Raw genomic sequence first — 22,201 nt, forward strand, 5'->3', positions numbered from 1 at the left:
GTTTTTAGGCAAGAAAAAGGAAACAAGAGTGATGAACAAAAGCTCTTTGAAATAATATGTAGAGCTTTGCTGCTCTTGAAGACAAAAGCACTAGCTGCCTGTGTGCAAGTAAAGCTGAAATGTATGGCAAGCAAATGAACCAGGCATGTCTATGCGTGATGGTTTTCAGGGCTCGTCTGCATCCTTCATCAGGATGTTGATGAGATATTTTGCCTCTTATAAAAGACATATGGTAACCTTCCAAGCATCAGAAATGCACATTTTAATTGAATAAGTAGGCCTGTGTATAATCATAAGGCACACTAGTAAATTTTCCTTTTTCCACACAGAGTCATACAGAACAGTTGAGGTTGGAAAGGACCTCTTGAGTCCATCTAGTCCAATCCCCCCCACTCAAGCACAATCAGTTAGAGTAGGTTGCTCTGAAGCATGTCGAGTTAGGTTTTGAGTATCTTCAAGCACGGAGACTCCACAACCTCTCAGGGCAACATGTTTGACCAGCCTCACAGTAAAACAGTGTTTTCTTGTTCAGATGAAATTTTACGTTTTTTGATTTTTGCCTTTTGTCTCTTGTCTTATGTCTGGGCACCACTGAGAAGAGCTTTGTCTTCTTCATTCCCACCCAATCAGGTATTTATATACATGAATAAGATCCCCCTGAGCCCTCTCTTCTCTTCTCCTGGCTGAACAGTCCCAGCTCTCTCAGCCTCTCATTATGCGAGAGGTGCTCCAATCCCTGCATCATCTTTGTGGCCCTGCACTGGACTCACTCCAGTAAGTCCACCTCTTTCTTGTGCTGGGGAATCCAGAACTGGACACAATACTCCAGGTGTGGCCTCACCAGAGTTGTGTTTAGGGGAAAGATCGCCTCCCTCCACATGCTGGCAATGCCCTTCATAATGCTGCCCAGGAGGCTGTTGGCCACCTTTGCTATGAGATGTTGCTGTCTTATGGTCAGCTTGCTGCCCAGCGGGACCCTCAGGTCCTTTTCTCCAGAGCTGTTCTCCAGCCAGTCAGCCTCCAGCACATACTGGTGCCTTGCAGTATTCCTCCCCTGATATAAGGCTTTGCACTTATCTTTGTTGATCTTTATGAGATTTCTCTCAGACAAATTCTCCAGCCCATCCAGGTATCTCTAAGTAGCAGTTACCATCTCATGTATCAGTCACTCCTCCCAGTTTTGTATCATCTGTGAACTTGCTGAGGGAGCATTCTGCCCCATCATCTGGGTCATTGATGAAGATGGTAAACAGTTTTGGCCCCAGTAAGTGACCTCTGGGGTACACCAGTAGTAACTTGCCTCCAACTGGACTTGTGCTTGTGATCACAACTTTCTGGGCCTAGCCATTCAGCCGGTTTTCAATTCACCTCACAATGCAATTATCTAACCTGTACTTTGTCAGTTTTTCTGTGCGGATGTTATGGGAGACAGTGTCAAAAGCCGTACTAAAGTCAAGGTAGACAACATGACCTCTGCAATTCTGAATTTTAGTGCCAAAGCAAAACTCACACTTTCAAAAAATACTGTAAAGAATGGAACAAGGAGATATTAATGAGGATCCAGGATGTGTCTTCAGCTATGTCTGTAAACAAGACAGGAACTCACTGTTAGTGGCAAGGACACACCTCTCTGCATTTGGATGTGAACCTTCCCTGGAATGAGACACAAAAGTATTTTCCTCAAAAGTAACCTCATGAATATTGACTAAATGCAGGACATGCAAAGATAGCACCACAACCTGCATGCTGGCTGTCCTTGGTGGGACCAGATATGTTCCAAGTATGTGCACTTCCTCAGGATTTGCATATTATGCAGACCCCTGTGGGGCTTATATCCAGTGATCACAGCTGTCAGACCTATGTCTGTCACAGCTGTCACATGCTCAGTGGCAGACTTTTAGGGTCCCTATATATATGAAGTTACTACAGTAGAACTTGTGACAACACATCAGCTGGGCCTGAGTGACTGTCTTTTTAGTTCATAAGCTGAGGGGATGCTACCTCTTCTCACCATGAGAGAAAGTTAAACATTAAGTCATGTTATTGTGCCTTTGCTGCTGCTAAGAGTGTGCACAGAGACAATTGTAACGGCTCGTTTGGTGCATAATAGTAACCAGACCCTGGTGCTGGGTCCAAAGGCATCTAGGAAATTTTGATGCCTACAGGAGGCTATTGTGTGAATGTATGTCATATGAAAATACTGGATTTTGGTGACTGGTAACATTTTTGCACAAGAATCACCAAGATGTTATTGAAGATACAATCTGTAGTTTCCTTTTTTAGGATTAGAATGTCTTAAAAGGTAATGTCACATCCTGAAAAATATCAACTTATATGGTTTTGAGACAGTGAGCTGTGTACAAATAGATGTCTCATGACCAGATCCCTGTCCATTTGGACATAATGATATAAATCAAGCCCACAGGAAAGACAGTGATGGTAGGAATCGCTCCTTGAGCTTCCAGGAGTTTTTGCAAAATTTAAACTATTAGTCATTTTAGCTTGTTGGGGGAAGTCCTGTCTTAGTGGAAAAACTCTCACTAACTTCTGCAGTTAGAGCAGGAACACACTTAGCCTATTTTCAAATTGAAAAGGCAAAATTATCCTGCTTTGGTTAAGTGGAGGGCTTTGTAGAATGTGGTTTTCTTTCACAAATTCTGTTCCTCAGAGTGCAAAAGAGAGAAGGCATTGTTTACATACGTATTTTACATAGCGGATGAATTGCAATTTGTGGAATTTTTCCACTGACCTGCCTGGAGGCTGAACTGCAACCTAGTAGAAAAACTAACATAAGCACTAACAATTTATTTGTTTGAAAAAAATTGAAAGGTATGGTTAATAGGTCCTTGCTTTGGGGACAGAAGTGTCTAAGTAGTGCCATGCTCTTTAAAATTATTCTTAGTCTACCTCAGAGATAAATTTTAATTGTTTTTTTCTTCTAATAATTATTTTAATGGATGGCAGGTGTAAGTTTAATTTGCTCTGACCCATAAGCCCACTACTGATAATTCAGTTCAAAATATCTAGCTCTTTTGGATCTCCGTGAGATTTCTATCCTTCAAATTACCTAATAGTACACTAATGCATCATTCATGTGAAGTAATTATTTGTATTTTCTGTTTCCTGCTGTAGTGGCATGGGAAAATTGAAAATGAAAATCAAAACTGTAGAGTGTTACTGCAGAAAATTGCTATGACATCCAGAACTACACCTGTACTAAGTGTAATACTCCACACCCCATGTGCACTTCTTTGAAGTAATGCTCTAAAGGAAGAAATTATTAGGAATATACCAAAACTTTATTATTTTCAGGTGCCCTGGAGGGAGAAAGAATTGAGAGGAATCTCTTGTGTGCTTCCTGGGAGTTTTGAGGCTTAAATCTAATGATTCTGGGAGTACTTAAAAGCCTATAAAAAGCCTTTGAAAGTCTTGGAAATTCACAATTCTAATTTCATTCAGAGGATGAAAATTTTCTAGAATTGTGCAATATGTTTCATCACATATCCTCACACTGAGCAGACTAGTCCCCTTTAATCACTTTCAGCGTTCTTTTTCATGGACTGAGATTCACAGGGTATGTAATGGCAGTAAATGTTTGCAAATCTGTTTTCTGTCTGGATCACAACAGGACTTAGGCTGGAGACAACTGTCCAGTTTCCAAGGAGGGTTGTTCCCCTGTCTTGGGGTACAAGCTGAGGAAACTTACATGCCCAGCCTGGAGCTAAGTCATCAACACCAAGTGTCTGGCCTTCTTTCCTGCATCTCAGTCCCATGTTAGTAGCTAGTGTCAGGAGATCTGGATCTTACCCAACACCCCCAGCCCACCCCTATAGATAGATACTACTGAAGTGCCATGACTCTGCTTGCCATCTACCTTCAGTCAGTCCTTCTAAGATGGGGTTATTTCAGACTGCCTGTCTCATTGATTTTCAAACTACAAGCCATGGACCATGACTACATTAGTCATTGAAGTTAAAACACACTGAGCCTGTGCCTAAGCTCAGGAATAGACTTGCCGTTTACATTAGATATAAAACATCCACAGATTTAAAGTACTGTAAAGGATCACAGGCAAGGAAATAGTGGGAGAACAAATCTGGTTTGTTTCCTATAACGCAGAGCTTCCAAATCAATTTTGCTTTGGTATCACCATTCCTGGGGTAGCAGCTGCCTCAGCAGTTTTCATTTCTGCAAGTCCGAGAAGCACAGCTATTCAGAGATGCTCTGAGACTGAGGTATCCTTAACAGGCCCTGTGCATTACCAGCAGGCGCACTAGTTTCCACTCTTTGGGGAATCCCTGATATAGCTTAACAAACTCGGAGACTGTCTCTGGAGATATCTGCATGTTCTTCATTTGCTTTTCTATGTTTTTGAAGCCAAAAGAAGCTCTGAGAGAGTAGGTCCATTGTATAATATTAGTAAACTAGTTATCTGGGCTCAGGCAGGAAACTCACCTTGTCCCTTTGTATCATGTACACTGTAGAAAGGACAGAAGATGTTACACTACTGTTAATGAGTTTGGCCTTCAGTTGTACTGAGGAACGCCGAAGGTCCTGTCCCAATGTCCACGTGCAGTCATTGAGGCAGGGAGGACTGCAGAGTCATGGGCTATTAATGGACAAGGCTTTGTGCCCATCCTCTTCAGATTACTTCTATCACAGTCATCTACTCCTTTCCCATCAATATCAGTTGACCTTATGCAACTGAGACAGCCCCTACATTATTTAAGGTTTTAAATTATAGTAATAAAACTTTGAAGTGCACTTCTGGTTCATGGAGCATGATTACCACCAGCTCTCAAGGGCAAAGAGCCCCAAGACAACAGCCATTCTGCAGCATTGTCAGTCACTGCCTCCTGTCCCAGCTGTATCACTGGGGGCGCGCTGGTGGCACCAACATGGACGGTCTGAAGTGAATTAGTGTCTTCTGCTCTTCTGTTTTGGAGCTCAGGACACAAACAACAATTCCACTGTGTAAAACATATTGCATTCACTTTTTTACTCCATTTCCCTGTGAGTGGACATCATGATTGATTTAAAAATGTAGTGTCATGATAAGGTTTTCTTTTTAAGAGTCTGGAAGCTAAAACTTGTCCACCTATATGTTTTACCACTGATAATTTTGAGATAATTCGAGTACTTTCAGTACTCCAGGTTTTCTGTATTAACTCCATACATATTTCACCTGCAACAGGCTGTATTTCTGCTACATCCATGAATTGAATCTGACATCTCTTATGAATCTTGCTAACCTGTCTTGGCAGATTGATGTGCCATCTTCCCTCCTTATAAGCCCTTATTATATTCCATGCAAGGAACATTGTATCTCCTGAAAAGGCATTAACTTGAGATGATATAACCTCTAAGAGCTTTCTAAAGGAAAATTAAAATCTTTCTACAAGTGATACTGTTTGCAAATAAGAGTAATGGAAGGCAGTACTAATTCTTTCTTTCTATGCATGTAGTCCAATAAACTCCCTAGGGAAAGATCATAACACAATATTGCAATGCTGATTGTGCCAAGTGCCTACAGGGCAGCACAACAGTCCCTTAGCAAACTGGTACCCAGGGTCAGAAATTTTTCTTTATATCTTAACTGAATTTCATTCCATTTTACAATGATTTCATCCCTTTCATTGCCGTAAACTACTAATTTCCAATTTACTCCTCCCTTTCTATCTGGTATTTAGAAAAGTTCATAACAACTACTTTTTCAATCATCCAGGACATCGCATTTCAGTATTTGGAATATTCTTTATAACTCTTACTGCATTCCATGTTTTAGTCTGTTTCATAAAAAAATCTTTTTTCAATACCTCTTCGAAGTTAGAAGACCAATATTTACCATAGAATCATAGAATCTTTGGGTTGGAAGGGATCTCTAAAGGTCATCTTGTCCAACCCCCCTGCAATGAGCAGGGACATCTTCAACTAGAGCAGGTTGTTCAGAGCCCTGTCCAACTTGACCTGGAATGTTTCCAGGGATGGGGCGTCTACCACCTCTCTGGGCAACCTGTGCCAGTGTTTCACCACCCTCATTGTGAAGTTTCTTCCTTATGTCTACTCTGAATCTGCCCTCTTTTCATTTAAAACTGTTATCCTTTGTCCTATTGCTACAGGCCCTGCTAAAAAGTCTGTCCCCATCTTTCTCATAAGCTTCCTTTAGGTATTGAACAGCTGCAATAAGGTCTCCCTGGAGCCTTCTCTTCTCCAGGCTGAACAACCCCAACTCTCTCAGACAGTCCTCACAGGAGAGGTGTTTCATCCCTTGGGTCATTTCTGTGGCCCTCCTCTGGACTGACTCCAACAGGTCCCTATCCTGTGCTGAGGGCTCCAGAGCTGGACACAGGACTCCAGGTGAGGTCTCACCAGAGCAGAGTAGAGGGGCAGAATCCCCTCCCTTGACCTACTGGCCACGCTGCTTTGGATACAGCCCAGGATATGGCTGGCCTTCTGAGCTGTGAGCACACACTGCCAGCTCATGTCCAGCTTTTCACCCACCAGTGCCCCCAAGTCCTTCTCAGCAGGGTTGATCTCAATACCTTCATCCCCCAGCCTGTATTTATACAGGGCTGCAGGTGCAACCCAGATGCAGGACGCTGCACTTGGCCTTGTTGAACCTCATGAGGTTCACACGGGCCCATTCCTCAAGTTTATCCAGGTCCCTCTGAATGGCATCCCATCCCTCAGGCATGTCAGCCACACCACTCAGCTTGTTGTCATCAGCAAATTTGCTGAGGGTGCACTTGATTCCACTGTCTGTGCCATTGATGAAGATATTAATTAGTTCTGGTCCCAGTACGAACCCCTGAGGGACATTATGCTAATCCAGTGGTAGTCTCACTAGATCATGTAAATAGGAATTGAGAATTTTCTGATTTTAATTTTTTGTAGTTTTTAAATAGCACTAACAGGTGCTTATCTATTACCTGCATGCATCTCTCTTGCTCTCAGCCCTTGTCCATCCTCACCAAATTTTCTAGGTTTTTTCAGTTTATTTGCAAGACATTCTTCTGTTGCATTTACACAGCAGTACTAGTGTAATAACAATTGTTTTCTCCAAAGAAGAAAGAGATTAATTAAATATCTGTCAAGTCTAACGAAAAGGCAATTATGACAAGCTGTCATAGAAATCCTTTTCCTTTACAGTAAGTAACAATGACATTTGAATAGAGAGGATAACTATTGTTATAGAGGGACTGACAGAATAAGAATGGAAGATTTCTAGTAACAAACACTAAAGACAGAGGTGGTGGGTCACCAAAAATCTCATTTGAGAGACTGTATATCACAGGGTCTTTGTGGCTTACATTTGGAATATCTTCTTCCTTACCTGATCTTCTCAGCCAACATCTGAGTCAGACTGTCCTAATGAGACTTGGCTATATATGCCATTCAGTTAGCTAGTGGAAGACTAGATACAAAAGATAATTCAGACCCCCATGACACAGTAAACAGGAGCAAAAAATAAAATCAGATGAGATGCATATCGGGTGGAAGATGGTTGAGAATGATCTACAGATGATAACAGATTGCAGCATGAGAGTCCTGTGTCTCAGCTGAATGGTGAAGTTGTGCATAGAATCGTAGACAGCTGTAAATTACTTGTTTGGTCCTGACAGTCTTGCTCTTATGCAAGGGATGCGGTATTGCATTTCCTAGACAATTCCACAGAGCAAAGGGAAAAAGCAGAAGTTTCACCATTCAGGCCTTGGAAGGAAACAACAGTAACTCCTGTTGAACCTAATTTGTAAACTTAGATTTCAGGGAGAATATGAAGAAAGTGTACTACAAGACCCTTCCAACTAAAAGGACAGCACAGGAGAGAAAGGCTCACGGTCTGGAATGGGAAGAGGGAAAAATCACAAAGGAGTCAAAGGTGGCTTCAGTAAAGTATAGGCTCTGAATTTACCAGTGTTATGGTGATTCCCCCTGCAGCTGTTATTGCCTGAAGTGTATACAGCACAGTTTTCCCTTCAAAAGGTGAGCACAGATCAAGGTCAAAAGGAAATACTGGGCCAAGGAGAGAGGACAGCTGGCTTTGGTACTCTTCCTTGCTTTTCACCAGCCCTGAGAGGAGCATTCTTCGCACAGGAAATGAGGAGGTAGTGGTAGGATTGCTTTGCAAAAGCAGACATCCAAAGTGGATGTAGCCACATCACCAAGACATTGAATGGGTGAAAAAAGTTCAGATTAGTTGGCGAATTTATCATTTAGTCTATTCATACCCTTTCTGAGTCTCAGGGAGTGTGACACCAACATGTGTCCCGGTTTAGGAAGAATCACTGTGGACTGATGAGTGATGAGGAGGATTGCATAGGTGATGCCAGGCACTTTGAGCACAAAGATCTCTCCAAACCTGACTTCATATTCATGAGCTGTGCTGAATTCATAGGACAGCAGAGAAGACCTTTCCATGCTGGGAAAAGGAAGCTCTCCCACCGGTATCCATCACCCAACTATCAAACAGTGGCAAAATTTACATGGAAATACGATGAAATCTAATCTTACATGTGTGAGATTCCTTCCTTTCCTGGCAATAACTGATTAGAGCTGGCAATAGCCCATGGAAGAAAAATGCAAATCTGGATTCTTTTAGACACATAGAGGAATAAGAAAATAAGCTGTAAGCTTGCTACACAAGTCCACACTGGAGCTAGAATTTGGTGTTCAGTTCCTCAAGCAAAAGCCATGTGTCACTTCTGAAGATAAGGCCAAATACTGTTTTAGTATTAGCAGTGTTTCTCATTGGAAGTAGAAGAAAAGTATGGGAACTAATTCAAAATGGTTGTTTGCCTCTAAGAAAGGTTACTGTTATGACCTGACCATCAGCTCTGTGATGGTCAAAGGATTAAATGAGAACGGTCAGTACAAGGTAAACGACATTCCAAAAAACAATTTAGAACGCAGAGGTCATATCACAGTCAGGTGCAGTTGACATTTTAACACTGATGACATCTTAAATTAGAAACGCTCCCAGCTCCATCTCTTAAAAGCAAGTAAATTCATGCATTTCAGACAGCTATCCATTCATCAAGGGCACTGTGTCTGCACTGCTTCATTCTTTTTTTTTTCCCCCCTAGTATTTTTTGAAGAGTAAATCTTACATTTTTGCAACCACACATAACATAGTGAACCCCTGGCAATAAAACATCACTGCTATTTTTATATAAAACATTGTGGTCCCCTTAGAAGGATTGCTTACTGAAATTCTCTATATGCATTTTAAGATTCTCCTATGATTTTCTTTTTACATATATCTGTTGCAACATTCTGTACAAAATGCTTAAATGGACCTGAATACCCTATATTAAAGCAATAAGGCTGTGGTGGTTTGGAGCAGTTTTAGAACTGCATTTCATCCTTGAATCAACATCTTAATCATAGATGAGAGTGTATATTTTTGTTACAATAGTGAATTAGACATCAGAACCCTGAGAAAATTGTGTACAGTTGATGTGTGCCATACTTCAGTTATTTTCCTCAGAAATGTGATTACCTCCTAAAACTAATCAAGAAAGCTACAATGTGGCTGGCGGTTGTGTGGACATGGAAGGCCCTTGAGCCAGACTCTTCCCTCTGGCTCTGAGTCACACTTAAGGAGAAGAGCCTGTCACCAGTGCTTGGAGCTGGCAAAGTGGCATCAATCTTCTTACAGCTAAAACTCAGGTCTTGATCATCAAGTGTAGCAGTGTTGGCAAAGGGAGGTAAACAGCCCAGCCTTTTAATGATTGTACTTACTGATGAATTTGTCATGCAAATGAAGTGACATGGTGGGAGAAACAGATCCTGACAGCTTCCACTGATCTTCAGAAGCTTTGAGAACAGCTAAGAAGTACTGCAGGGTGATGACACTGAAATTTGTAGAGCAGACAAAAAAGACCCAAGGTGTCTAGGTATGATTGTTGCTGCTGAATAGAGTCCATCACAGCACCAAATTGTAGATGTATTCTCTCATAATGTATTGAAAAAGAACACCTGGAAGCATATATCTTTGTGCTTAGTTGGGACACTTTCACTCTAGAGAGTATGACAAACTCTAAGGATGTAGGTGTTATCCGCTAGGAAACTTAGGTGATAATGGCTGGAAGTCAGAAGAGCCCTGTGATTCTTTCCAGTCCTTAATGCAAACCTTTTCACTCCCATATCTCACAGGACCAGAGGATTAATGAAACACAGTGAAGAACTCTAGAATTACAGTGTTATACTTTGTGCCAAAGCCATTTGGACACATGTGCATTTGTACAGGCCTCCAAAACGAAAACTGATACAAACCACACAACATTACAGAATCACCGAATCTCAGAATCACAGAATCACAGAATGGTAGGGGTTGGAAGGGACGTCTGAAGATTATCTGGTCCAACCTCCTGCCAAGGCAGGATCACCGAGGGCAGGTTGACAGGAACGCATCCAGTCGGGTTTTGAAGGTCTCCAGAGAAGGAGACTCCACAGCCTCTCTGGGCAGCCTCTTCCAGTGCTTCGTCACCCTCACAGTAAGGAAGTTTTTTCTCATGTTGAGGTGGAACTTCCTGTGCTGCAGTTTGTGCCCATTGCCCCTTGTCCTGTCACTGGGCACTACTGAAAAGAGACTGGCTCCAGCCTCCTGACAGCCACCCTTCAGATACTTATAGACATTGATTAAGGTCCCTTCTCAGCCTTCTCTTCTCCAGACTAAACAGCCCCAGGTCTCTCAGCCTTTCCTCATATGAGAGATGTTCCAGTCCCTTAATCATCCTCGTCGCCCTCCCTTGGACTCTCTCCAGAAGTTCCCTGAGTCTCTTGAACTGGGGAGCCCAGAACTGGACACAGTACTCCAGATGAGGCCTCACCAGCACAGAGTAGAGGGGGAGGATAACATCTCTCGTCCTGCTGGTCACACTCTTCTTAATGCACCCCAGGATACCATTGGCCCTCTTGGCCACCGGAGCACATTGCTGTCCCATGGATAACTTATTGTCTACCAGGACTCCAAGGTCCTTCTCCATGGAGCTGCTTTCCAGCAGGTCAACCCCTAACCTGTACTGGTGCATGGGGTTGTTCCTTCCCAGGTGCAGAACTCTACAGTTCTCCTTGTTAAATTTCATGAGGTTCCCCTCTGCCCAACTCTCCAGTCTGTCCAGATCCCGTTGAATGGCAGCACAGCCTCCTGGTGTATCAGCCACTCCTCCCAGTTTTGTATCATCAGCAGACTTGCTGAGGGTACATTCCAGCCCTTCATCTATGTCATTGATGAAGATGTTGAACAAAACTGGACCCAGTACTGATCCCTGGGGAACACCACTAGCTACAGCGCACTGTAGTGGAAACACTACTACGTCACAGGGCAGTATCATCTTGTGCAGAGAGTATTTGACTTTTAATCGTGTTGGGTACTGATTTGCTTGTTTCAGTTTAAAATATTTATCCCAACTGTACACATCTCAGAGGAGAAAAAAAATCTATAATTCATGGATCACACAGTTTCAGTTTTTGACCAGGGTTGGTACCTGTAATACAGAGCAAGTGATCTACCCTGGACAGAAGATCTCTCAAGTATTGGTAGTTTTTCTGTAATGATAGCAACTGCAGAAATCACTTGGCTATCCACTCCATGATGTATAAAAATGTAGTTCTATAACAGATTTTATTATGAGGTTCACAAATGTTGATACCAGCATAAAATTTCTATTTTATGTGGGAAGTGTAGGTCATTCCAACAGGCAGGAAAAAAATAGGAGGAGAACATAATGGGGTAGTAACTGTTTAACACCTTTGAGAGTTTTATTAATGCACTGTAAGTGGTTCCCCCTCCTGCACTCCATTAAATAAAATGAAAATATTAATATTAATAAGTACTTGATTTTTTTACCTGACTTCATAGGTTGCTCCTTAGGAACTATCATCAACTCTTAAATCTGTGTTAATTGCCAGCTTCAGAGAAGGATAAAAAAGCTTTATAGTATCCAGATGCAGAATAATTTCACATCACAGAGGTTTCCTTCTAATCTAGTAGCTTGATATTGCTATAAACTGAAACAACTGGTTTATTCATCTTTCATGTTATATTAACTGTTGTGATTTTGGGTATTCCTACAATCTCTGTACAGGTTCAATACCTCTGTCTCCTATGTAGCTCTTGGCCTCAGCAACACCCAAACTCAACACAGCCTGCAATATAGTTATGCAGGTGATGAAAAATAGATCCTCACAACTAGTTTGAAATTGCTACACAGCAGTGTAGCTCGTTGGTGGCACTTGCCAGTGCTCCTGTGTCAGGAGGAAGAGAAAAAGAATTCCCTATTTTCTGAACAAATGCCTCAGACACAGCGAGTGCGAAGCACGTTGCTCCAGGGTTTGTTACGAAGTCCGCAGTACTTCACCCAATGCAGAGTTATACAATTACACTGCTCCACAGCAGTTCCGCTGGCACACTAGTGCAGGTTTGAAACACCTCAGCTGGATTTTTATTCAACAAAAACCTGTGGGTATTTCAAATTTCAGGGACCATTTGGGAGTGGCAGACAGGTCTGGCTTGTGACTATGAATTCATCTGAATGGTTTGTGTCACTCCACTACCTGCAGAGTTTTCTTGATTAGCTACTTGGTTTCTTTTACCTGAAACATTATGCAATACTTGTATTCCCAAAGGTCCGAGTAACTGTTTTTGAAAACCAAAAGGGAAGTACAGAAATCACTAAGAATCTTATCATGTTTCCTAGGAAACAATAAGAAAGCTGTATATCAACCTGGAAGCACTAAAAAGAGGATGACTCTGCTGGTGGCTGAGCGAAGACACTCTTGCATTTAGTGGGAGTGGAGTTGTCATTAGTGGCAGAAGAGAGGACAAAGAAAGAAAATCTGAGGGCTGATTTGTGTTCAGAAAGTTCCAAAACAACCTTTGTAAGCAGGAAAGCAAAGACAGACAAGTGTTTATCACAAAAAGTTTAGAAAATCAATTTCTTGTATTTGCATGAATCTTCAACAGCATCAGTACCATTGAAACATATATTTCCATGATTTTTAAAGACTTCTAACTTTTCCAGCACTTTCAGGATCATAGCTTTGTTTAGGAACATTCTCTGTTCCTCTGTGACACCAAAATGGAAAAAAATCACTCGTCAGAGAGAGAATAGACAAGTAAATATTGGTCTCTCATGAAGTTGCAACTCTGTGTTATACTAAAGTGTCCTTTGTTTAAGTCTGTGAGAAACTGGAAGAATGATTCATGCTTCACCAGTGGCTACTGGTGAAAATTTCTGGAACACCGTGTGTCATATTTAGGTTCGGTTTTGTTTAAATCAGATTATTCCCTTAGGTAAAGTATCTTTATGCAGTAGCATTTCAGGGAAGCAGCTCTAAATATGTGCAACAAGATTACAAAAGAAATTTCAGAGGAACTTCAGAAGTACAGATGACCAGTGGTGCTATCATCCAGTCCTAATAGGACTCTTGGTTTGATGCACTTAACCAGGTAGACAGGGGTTTTAAAATAAGAATTAGAGAAGCTGTGTGTCTTTAACTTGGCAACACAATGTAGTCCATATGCAAAAATCAGCAGTTGAACACAACACAAGATTAAACTGGTCGGTTGTAATTGTTCCATTTTTCCACTTCTGATTTTTTACAAGTTTCACAATATTCCTCCTTCTGGTTATTTTTTAAATAATATAAAATTATAAATTTTTTTAAATTTATAAAATAAATTTTTTAAAGAGGAAAGTCCTGGGAATCCTCTAGTAATAGAACAAAAATAACAACTGTAAAAAGAAAAGAAAATTAAATTGGTAGGTTTCCTGGAAATATCAACCAAAAGATTCAAGTAAAAAAGACTATATACAGAATAAAAATAGTTATTGCAATGTGAAGAACAGCTGGATTAGCATTTTCCTTTTTTCCCCAGTATTTAAAATGGGATTTCTATGTATCTTACCCAAAAGTATGTGTCTCTTCTATTCTGTTGAGGGTACTGTACCATCATCATCCCTGTCGTGCTTTGATGCCTTCTAATACTCTGTCAAACAAAATTATTAACATCAGTCTTATTACTTATCCTCCCATCCTTTCCTCAAAAAAAAAAAAAAAAAGGTGCATATACAGTACACAATTTAATTTTGGTAGGGCTTTGAGGTCCTTGTTTTGGGACAAGAAAGAGAAGATGTGAGAGACTTGATTTCACTGATTGTTTCCTTTTTTATTCTTTTACAAGTATGCATGTTGCAAATTAGAGAAAATTGGGCAAAAAGAGAAAAACAGTGCAAAGAGCTTTGAATTGGAGACTGTAACATGGAAAACATGGAAGCTGAATTGCAGAAGAGTAGGCAATTGATTCCCAAATTTGGCTTCAGATATTAAAACCTTAACTCTGTTCTGCTAAAACAATATGGGCAGAAAGGTAGATAGATTAAGATTTTAACACCAGTTGATGCCTGTTGTGATTATCTCCCTCAAGTGTTATGTATCACAGCCACAGAATTGTATTCCATGCTTCAGTCGCTGTAGCTGAATTAGAACATTTCTTGTAGGAAAATTTGAGGAACTAATCTGAAACACTGCAGTTTTGAAATGCCCAGGGTTGGAGGAAAATCCATCATGCCTGTTTAAATTCTGTACAGTTGACTACATTTCCTGTTTATCTGCTAATACTTGTTTAAACAATGTAAAACTTGGAGATAGGCTGAGGGAAGGAAGAGCAAATAAAATAGTTAATAGTTCAGTGGTAATCCACAATAGATACCCAAGTTTAATTACACTGTTTTTGTGATCTTATCTTTACTTACAACACTGCAGGCTTTCCATTTAGAGTAGCACACATGCCATCTTAGTTTGAGGAATAAGTTTTCTTATGAACTGAAATCAGTGTTAGATGTATGCTTTGTTCAATACGTCTTCCATTAACTCTTTCAGTTATGTCCAAAGAAATTATATGTTATTTAATTCAAAGGGAATTTATTTCAAAGGAATTTTAATTTTCAGTTATTTGAAATGTTATTTCAAAGGAAATCTAGTTTTCAGTTGGCTTGAGAAAGCAGCCAGTAGTTATCAATTATAATATATTATCAATCGCTCACTAATGACAGTAGGATATATGTGGAGGGAAATCTACTTTTACATATTGTGCTTTCCTATGTGTAACAAGCTAACATGAAAAAACAGGGGCTTAGCAGCATAAAGCACCCAGTGCAAACCTGTGTCTGCAGCACTTGTAGTGAATGCTACTTCATTCTTTAAATGGAAGCATAATCCTGAATGCAGTTTTGTTTCAGAATACAGCAGTTTAAGAAAAAAAAAGTCCCACAGCTGTCATCCTCAGAGCATACTCGCACTTACTCAGTCATGTCTGCCTGACTGATTTGCATGTGTTTATAGCTACTAGCAAAGCAGCACCGACATGACAGTGGAAGCACAAGCTGGAAGCACAGCTCACTCACTAACAAGATCATTATCCAGCTTAAAAAGGCAGGGGCAAAGTTTTCCCTTAATTATACCTCTGTAACTCCAGTGAGCATAACAGTTTGCAAAGGGATTTCATTTGGAGCCAGAAGAACAGCTGTTATGGGAACTTCATGTCATACTAATTGTAGAATCTTTAAAACTGAGTACTCCAGGGAAATAACCTAGTGTGATTATTAGGCTCTTGGCTGAGTAAGCAAGTCTGTCAGGCAAAAAAAATCTTAAGGCAGGCTTTGTGAAGCACTCCATCTCATGAAATTGTTATTTTCTGACCTCCACTGCTAGTCTAACCACTATTGACAGTCAATACAACAAGTTTTAGCATAAAAGCCCATAATTTCTGGTTTTTATGAACTTTATATTAAAAGATAGGGAACTGTGGCAATACCAGTTTCCTCTCTTTTAAAAACATGATGTAAAGTCTTCTAAGTTAATACATCAAGTACAAAAGTTTCAACATTGACAGCCTTTGAATCCAGCTCTTCTAATGTCTGCAGAACCCATTATTTATTACTACCCATTCTCAAGAGTTCTCACTGCCATAATTTCCACAGCTGAGCTCACAGCAATGTGAGAGTCCTCCTTTCTACCTGTTTTTTCCCAGTTCCCAAGGTGAGAAATAAAGATGATGGCCCAGTTTCTGTGTCCGTTCTGTTGTTTGTGCCTCAAACAATATCCTTAGTGCTGACAGCCTCCTGTAATAGCTGTGGCATTGCTTTTTTCTATGCACTGGTCTGTATTCCCTTGCTATATGAATAGTCCTTTTATTATTTACTGTACAAGTGAGATAGTCTTTACATCATGATTTCTGCATGTATATGTGGTTCTTCTGTAGTCAGCTGGATGATAAGCTATCCCATGGAAGACCCCAAAATAATCAAATAGATGATGAAATAAAATAACCTTCATTCTTCCCTCCCAGTACTGTTTGCATTTTGAATAACAATTAACAGAACAAGTAAGGCATTATATGAATGCTCTAGGCACAAGTTGTTACTGCTGTTAATATACCTTCTCAAAGAGACATCAACACATGGTTAAAGTATGCTTGCTAAGATCCTCTTTGAGCTCAAAGATCAATGTTACATTTGTGTCAGAAAGATTTTTTCATTTTTCACCCTTAGTTTTTGGAACTTCATTGTTTTTCTACCAAGTCATGCTTCTCTGAGGTTAACTATCCTCATGGTATTTTTGCTTTCCTGTACAAGACAATCTGTCTAGTTTTTGATAATCTGACTCAATAAACATTAAAATATAAATGGATCACAAACATGTAATAAAGACATAGCAGTGAATTATTAACTAGTATGTTTATAGTCAAGTTCTACAGTCACAATGCTCATTCTACCCTGGTTACTGAATTGTATGTGTACAGCTATAACTGTAAATCTTTTAAACAATTAAAAAATACTTCATGAGCAGTTTGATGTAATATTGTTGCCAGAAGTTAAGTTGACCTCAGTATAACACCTGCCTCAGCACTTTCCCCACCTTCATTTACAAAAACTGCCCTGAGTTCCTGGCAATGACAGATACTGGCAGAGGAGCGGGAACAGCCCAGACTTCAGAAAAGCTATAGTCAAAAAGAAAAAGAAAAAAAAAAAGTAAACTGTTAATGAAGGAATGAGCCTTCCTTGTCTGTATGTGCCTTTGAGCAACCTGGGGTAACAGCCCTGAGCAGCTCCTTTCCCATGGCTTTTGTTTTAAAGCCAAAATGTTGCAGATCTGAGGGAAGTGAAGCTATTATTTAAGTGAATATGGAAATAAATTGTAACATAGTTTCATAAACCAAAGAAGTCTAATTCATCATGAACATCAGGGAACCAGGAAAGCTCAGTTGTCTTTTTCCTAGAAAAATCCACGGAAACCGGATTTTTGCAGAGAAGCAGAAGCAAATATGTTGGTCTGCTACAGGCATTTTTCAGAAGTGCAACTGGCAATTAGGTATTTAGAAATATCTTGAATAAGAAAAAACTTCCTGCGTAGAAATAAGAGACAATAAATAATTGTCTTTACACAAATAACAAGTTTCTTCTAAGGCTGTTTTTTACTGTTTTGTTTTTGTGATTCTTTTTGCAGGTGTTGCTGCTTTGGATTCCAGCGTTTCTGGGAAGATTGGTTTGCGAGCAGTCATATATTATTTCTGCACTACAGTCATTGCTGTGATACTAGGTACTCTGTGATACTGTAACTTTTAAAATCCTCAGCCTCGCCTAATTACAAGCGTTCAGCACTGTGGCATTACTAATTTCCCAAGACAGGATGGGGAGAAGAGGCAGGAATCATACCAAACACCTTGACATACTTGTAGCCAGATACAGGGATACGCGAACCCGCTGCTCATAGCTGGGCTGTATTCATGTCCGGTATGAAGCCAGAGGCAGTTTCACCGCACATTTCAGCTCAGGGAAGATTAGGAGCTGCCTGCTTAGGTAACACAGTGACCAGAGGTGGGAAAGCTGCATGAATGTCAAAGGCCAGCCTTAACTACAAAGTGGGTTTCCTCCATAACAAAATGATAGGTTATTGCTGATTCTCAGATGCAAAAATGTATAATGTGTCTCACCTGAAAGAATGACAGAAAATATTGCTTTCCCTGTCACCTCATTTCCTTCCTAAAACGTTTTTGTCCCCTCTGTCCCTGCCAGGCTCCATTCCTACCTCTCTGAAGTCCACATCTCCTCTTGCAGGACATTGATTCCCTTCGAGCAACCTTGAAATTTTCCATATTTTCTTAAACAGACACCTTCAGCCTGCCTTCTTAAATAAGAAATAAAATTAAACCCTCCTCTGTCAGCTGTCATGTAGTTTCTAGCTTATCTTTGTATTTTGCTGAGCCTGAGTGAACACTATGCCTAGATATCACCCGCTGAAAACATGTATTAATTTGAAGGACAGCATGTACATCGTATGCAGCCTACTTGTAAAGCAAAGCAGTATTTAACAACAGAAAAAGAATCACATACAGGCATATAAGGCCAGACTAATTTCTAGAGGTTGCTTCACTGAGAATAATATATCGCTGCAGTTACACTGTTTAGGCTATCTATCTCATCTGTCTGGGAATTTTCTGTGAAATAAGTGAGGAAAATTAATAAAGACTAACATTAATATGTATCTAACTTTAAAATTATCCCTACCCTGAGAGAGGGGTTAAACCAGACAATCTCCAGAGGTCCCTGCTATTCTAAGTTATTCTATGATACTATAATATTACTTGTTTCATTGTGCAGTTACATGAATTCAGTTCTGCTTTTATTCACAGTTGTAATTAGAAAGCCTTGCTTCTGGCTGGTTGAAGGTTCATTAAAATGCCTCTTTCTTCCTACACTGAGATTTAGTAGTATCATTTGCTTTAGTTTTGTTTGCATTTGGGGGAAAAAAAAAGAAAGAAAAAACAATATACATTTGGAAAGACCTTGTATTTCATATAACAGTAAAAATGCCTAAAATGAAGCCAATAAAGTAAATGGAAAATTTGTCACTGATTTCAGTATTCACCAGGTCAAAGCTAGAATTTCTTGCCCATAATTTTTTATTTCAGTCTATTTCTGAAGGCCTTCTCTTATGCAACTTTATTGCTAACTAACTTTACCAAAACATCCTGTTGTACTTTGGGGTCACAGGACAACGTGCTTGTATTCATATCTGGAAGCTAGTAACAAGAAGAATGGCATAAGGTAAAAGGTAAATAGCAATTCAAAAAATCACCATGAAAAGTTGCAGAAGACTTCAGCTGAAGCCCAGCTGAAGCAATTTGCCCTCTTGGTGAGCAGTAGTGATTTAGTACCATACATGCATAAACAAAACTAGAGTGCCCAAGTCCAGTGGCAAGGCCGCAAGTAGCTGATGTGCTGGGGGAAGCCACCCATTTCTCTTTTCTGAACAGCCCTGCCTGAGCACCCAGGGAAAGCATTTGGTGAGTTTAAGTCATGAAGGCCTTAGCTCCATGGAATATACTGAGGAAGGATGCACCAGTGCCTCTGCTTGCACTTTGAGCTCTCCTTCTGGTTCTCCTTCTGCAGGGGTTGTCTTAGTCGTGACCATTAAACCCGGAGTGCCTCAAACAGCAAATGAGATTGACAGAGTGGGCAGTACCCCAGAAGTCAGTACTGTTGATGCCATGCTGGATCTGATCAGGTGAGGTTTTCTTTTTTAGTTTCCATACCTTTGTTGCAGAAGTCCAAACAAATACAAATAAAGTTGTGATGTGTAATACAGTAAAAATGCTTTCTAATGTTGTTTGGATGAATAAGGAGAAAACAAATTGTATTCCAACAGGTTAGACATTTTAGAGTATATTCAAAGCAGTTTCTTAAAAAAAAATTCTCTTCACACTATAGACTGTGTTAATAAACCAATGACAACAAAAATTCTCTCTTTCACAGAAAAAAAATTATATACAAGATTTACCTATTATGAAGAAAATATCCAGAAAGGATTGAATGGTTGGCAGGTTACTGACTGGCAGCTTCTTTGTCATCCAGCATAGATAACCACCTGAAATGGCAGTGTTATGTTTCCCCTCCTCAAGGCAGAATGCAGAGTAACAGATGCAGTATGCAAAGACTTCTTAGGGTTGCATAGTCAACAAGTTTGCTGCATCGCCAGTTATCTAAGGCAACCTTATAATGAGTCTTTCCCCATCAGCGTCCTGGAAAATGATAGATACTTAAAGTGGTTAGAAGGAGGAAACCCCTAGAAAAGCCTGCAGAAGACTTGAGCAGGTTTTCAGATCTAACGTGCTTCAGGAATTAGGAAAAAAAAATCACAAAAAAGCTCTGCATTTCCAATAGTGACTAAGTGGCTAAGTAGTTCCCTCATAAATGTTTCTGTGGATTATTTTTTTTCTCCAGCTGCAATTAGTCTCTGTTCTGTATCACTATTCCCACCCACTATTTTTTTTTTGTAGAATTTCTACTTAATCTATCATGTAAGAATCAACTGCCACTTATCTAAAATTGGCTTTCTCAGCATTTTTTATTTCAGGAAATGTGACTGGCGTTTGCAGATGCAACTCCAGGTACACAGTTCTCTGACATTTGTAAAATATACACACGCATACATATATGTATATATCTGCCTTGGAAAAAAATCACTGTCCTGTCTAACAGCAAATGTCTGCTGTCGTCTGGGGCATCTCTGCCCCAGCACAGATCAGGGTAAACCTCTTTGAGAATAACTCAGTGTCTCTGAGGTTTGTATGTGGGGTAGTCAACAGCCCTTGACCCCAAAGCCCCACATTCAACAATCCACAGCTCTTCCCAGCCTCTCTCCCCTCCTGCCTGTGCATGACCAGAATGGCAGCTCCTTGGATGGCTCCTCTCATTCCTCATGGTCACTTGCCCAGGAATCAACGAGGGGAACTGTGCAATCAGCTGCATTATAAAACCTAATGCAATCTGTTACCACTAACTTCCACATCAACATTTCCACACGTATTCACAGGGCTGATACGGTTCCGTGCACAAAAAAGTCTTCCTATAATAAGAAGCAGTGTGTATTGTAATTCAGAGTAATTTGGATTTTTGCTACAGTTTGTAGCTCAACTTCTCGTAAACAAATTTAAGACTGTAAATTAGGAGTTTGAGATGTGAAATTGTCTTTTAAAGGCATTATAGTTACTCTTCCTACTTATTTACATTCAACAGATTTAAGATCCAAATACAGAGAGTCTTGGAAAGACAGATGAAGGAAAATCCCAGGCTTGTACAAACTACTCTTGCCTTTGAAGAAATTTTGCTTTAAAAACTTGAAAAATAAAGGCAGGAGTTTGTAAAAGATCTGGAAGGGAGATAAAGGCTTCTGCTTCAATATATAAACTGCCTTTTGCCGCACTGGACTGGTTATTCAATAAGTACCTAATTAATGCTTTTTTCTGTAATCGTTTGAATCTGAAATTGGTGGTTGGAAAGGAGGCACACAACTGGATTACACTGCTTCTAATCTAATTTCCTAATTTTTCAATATGCAAAAACGGTTCTTGACCCTGGAGTAACACATGGGAATCTTCTATTGGCCAAGATTAATTTCTGAATTCAAAACTACAGTAGAGCACAGCAAATATCTGATTCTTCCAGCATAACATTTATAAGAGGGGAGTTTTTTTCTGCCTATGTTTGATGAATCCTATGAAAATGGTGTGTCCTATATTCCTCATGCAAGAGATGGAGATGATGCAGCAGGGAAAAAACCTACAGGGTTTAGTAGCTTGCCAACAGAAATGTCAAATACTGAAAAATAAGCCCAAAAATTCAACAGTAGGAAAACAGTCAACTGGTAGTTGGGAGTCCTGAACCCTTGATTTCTTCGGACTTTATAGCCGATGATGCCAAATACACTACTTTCTGAATAAAGGAACACAACCCGATCTGTTTTTAAGCAGCAGTTTTTATCATTTTGTTTACATAAACAACTTGTTCTTAGTATGCTATAATGTTGAAATGCCTCTACTTTTTTAACAGGAATATGTTCCCAGAAAACCTTGTCCAGGCCTGTTTTCAACAGGTAAGTTTGAACAATCCTCTTTGCTACTGTAGTTCTCATTGCTAACTACAAATTGTTCTTTCTTTATGGCCCCAAAAACTATGTCAGGTAAGAATTATTTCTGAGAAGTCCAGAAGTTCCTTAGTCTCCCATAAAAAGACTTTTTTAAGGTATCTTGGTTTCTTTTCCATTACGATAAACACTCTGTTATCAGCTATTAAGTCCTTGATCATCCCTTGCAAGAAGACAGTTTATGATCTGTGTACAGAAAGCAAGAGTTATA

The 22,201-nt window shown here is 40.0% G+C and overlaps 1 protein-coding gene across 1 annotated transcript in view; it reads left to right on the forward strand.

The window, feature by feature from the left end:
* The window catches only part of SLC1A1 (solute carrier family 1 member 1), a gene marked incomplete at both ends in the record, with an annotated part of 54,238 nt that overhangs the window by 17,394 nt on the left and 14,643 nt on the right, over positions 1 to 22,201 (forward strand). Inside the window, 3 exons of the mRNA XM_082013793.1 lie at positions 17,512 to 17,604; positions 19,458 to 19,572; positions 21,897 to 21,939. Of these exons, the coding sequence (XP_081869919.1) occupies positions 17,512 to 17,604; positions 19,458 to 19,572; positions 21,897 to 21,939 (251 nt within the window). The remainder of the gene's footprint in view (positions 1 to 17,511; positions 17,605 to 19,457; positions 19,573 to 21,896; positions 21,940 to 22,201) is intronic.

This window comes from Phaethon aethereus, assembly GCF_964289735.1.
Source record: "Phaethon aethereus genome assembly, chromosome: Z".
NCBI lineage: Eukaryota > Metazoa > Chordata > Aves > Phaethontiformes > Phaethontidae > Phaethon > Phaethon aethereus.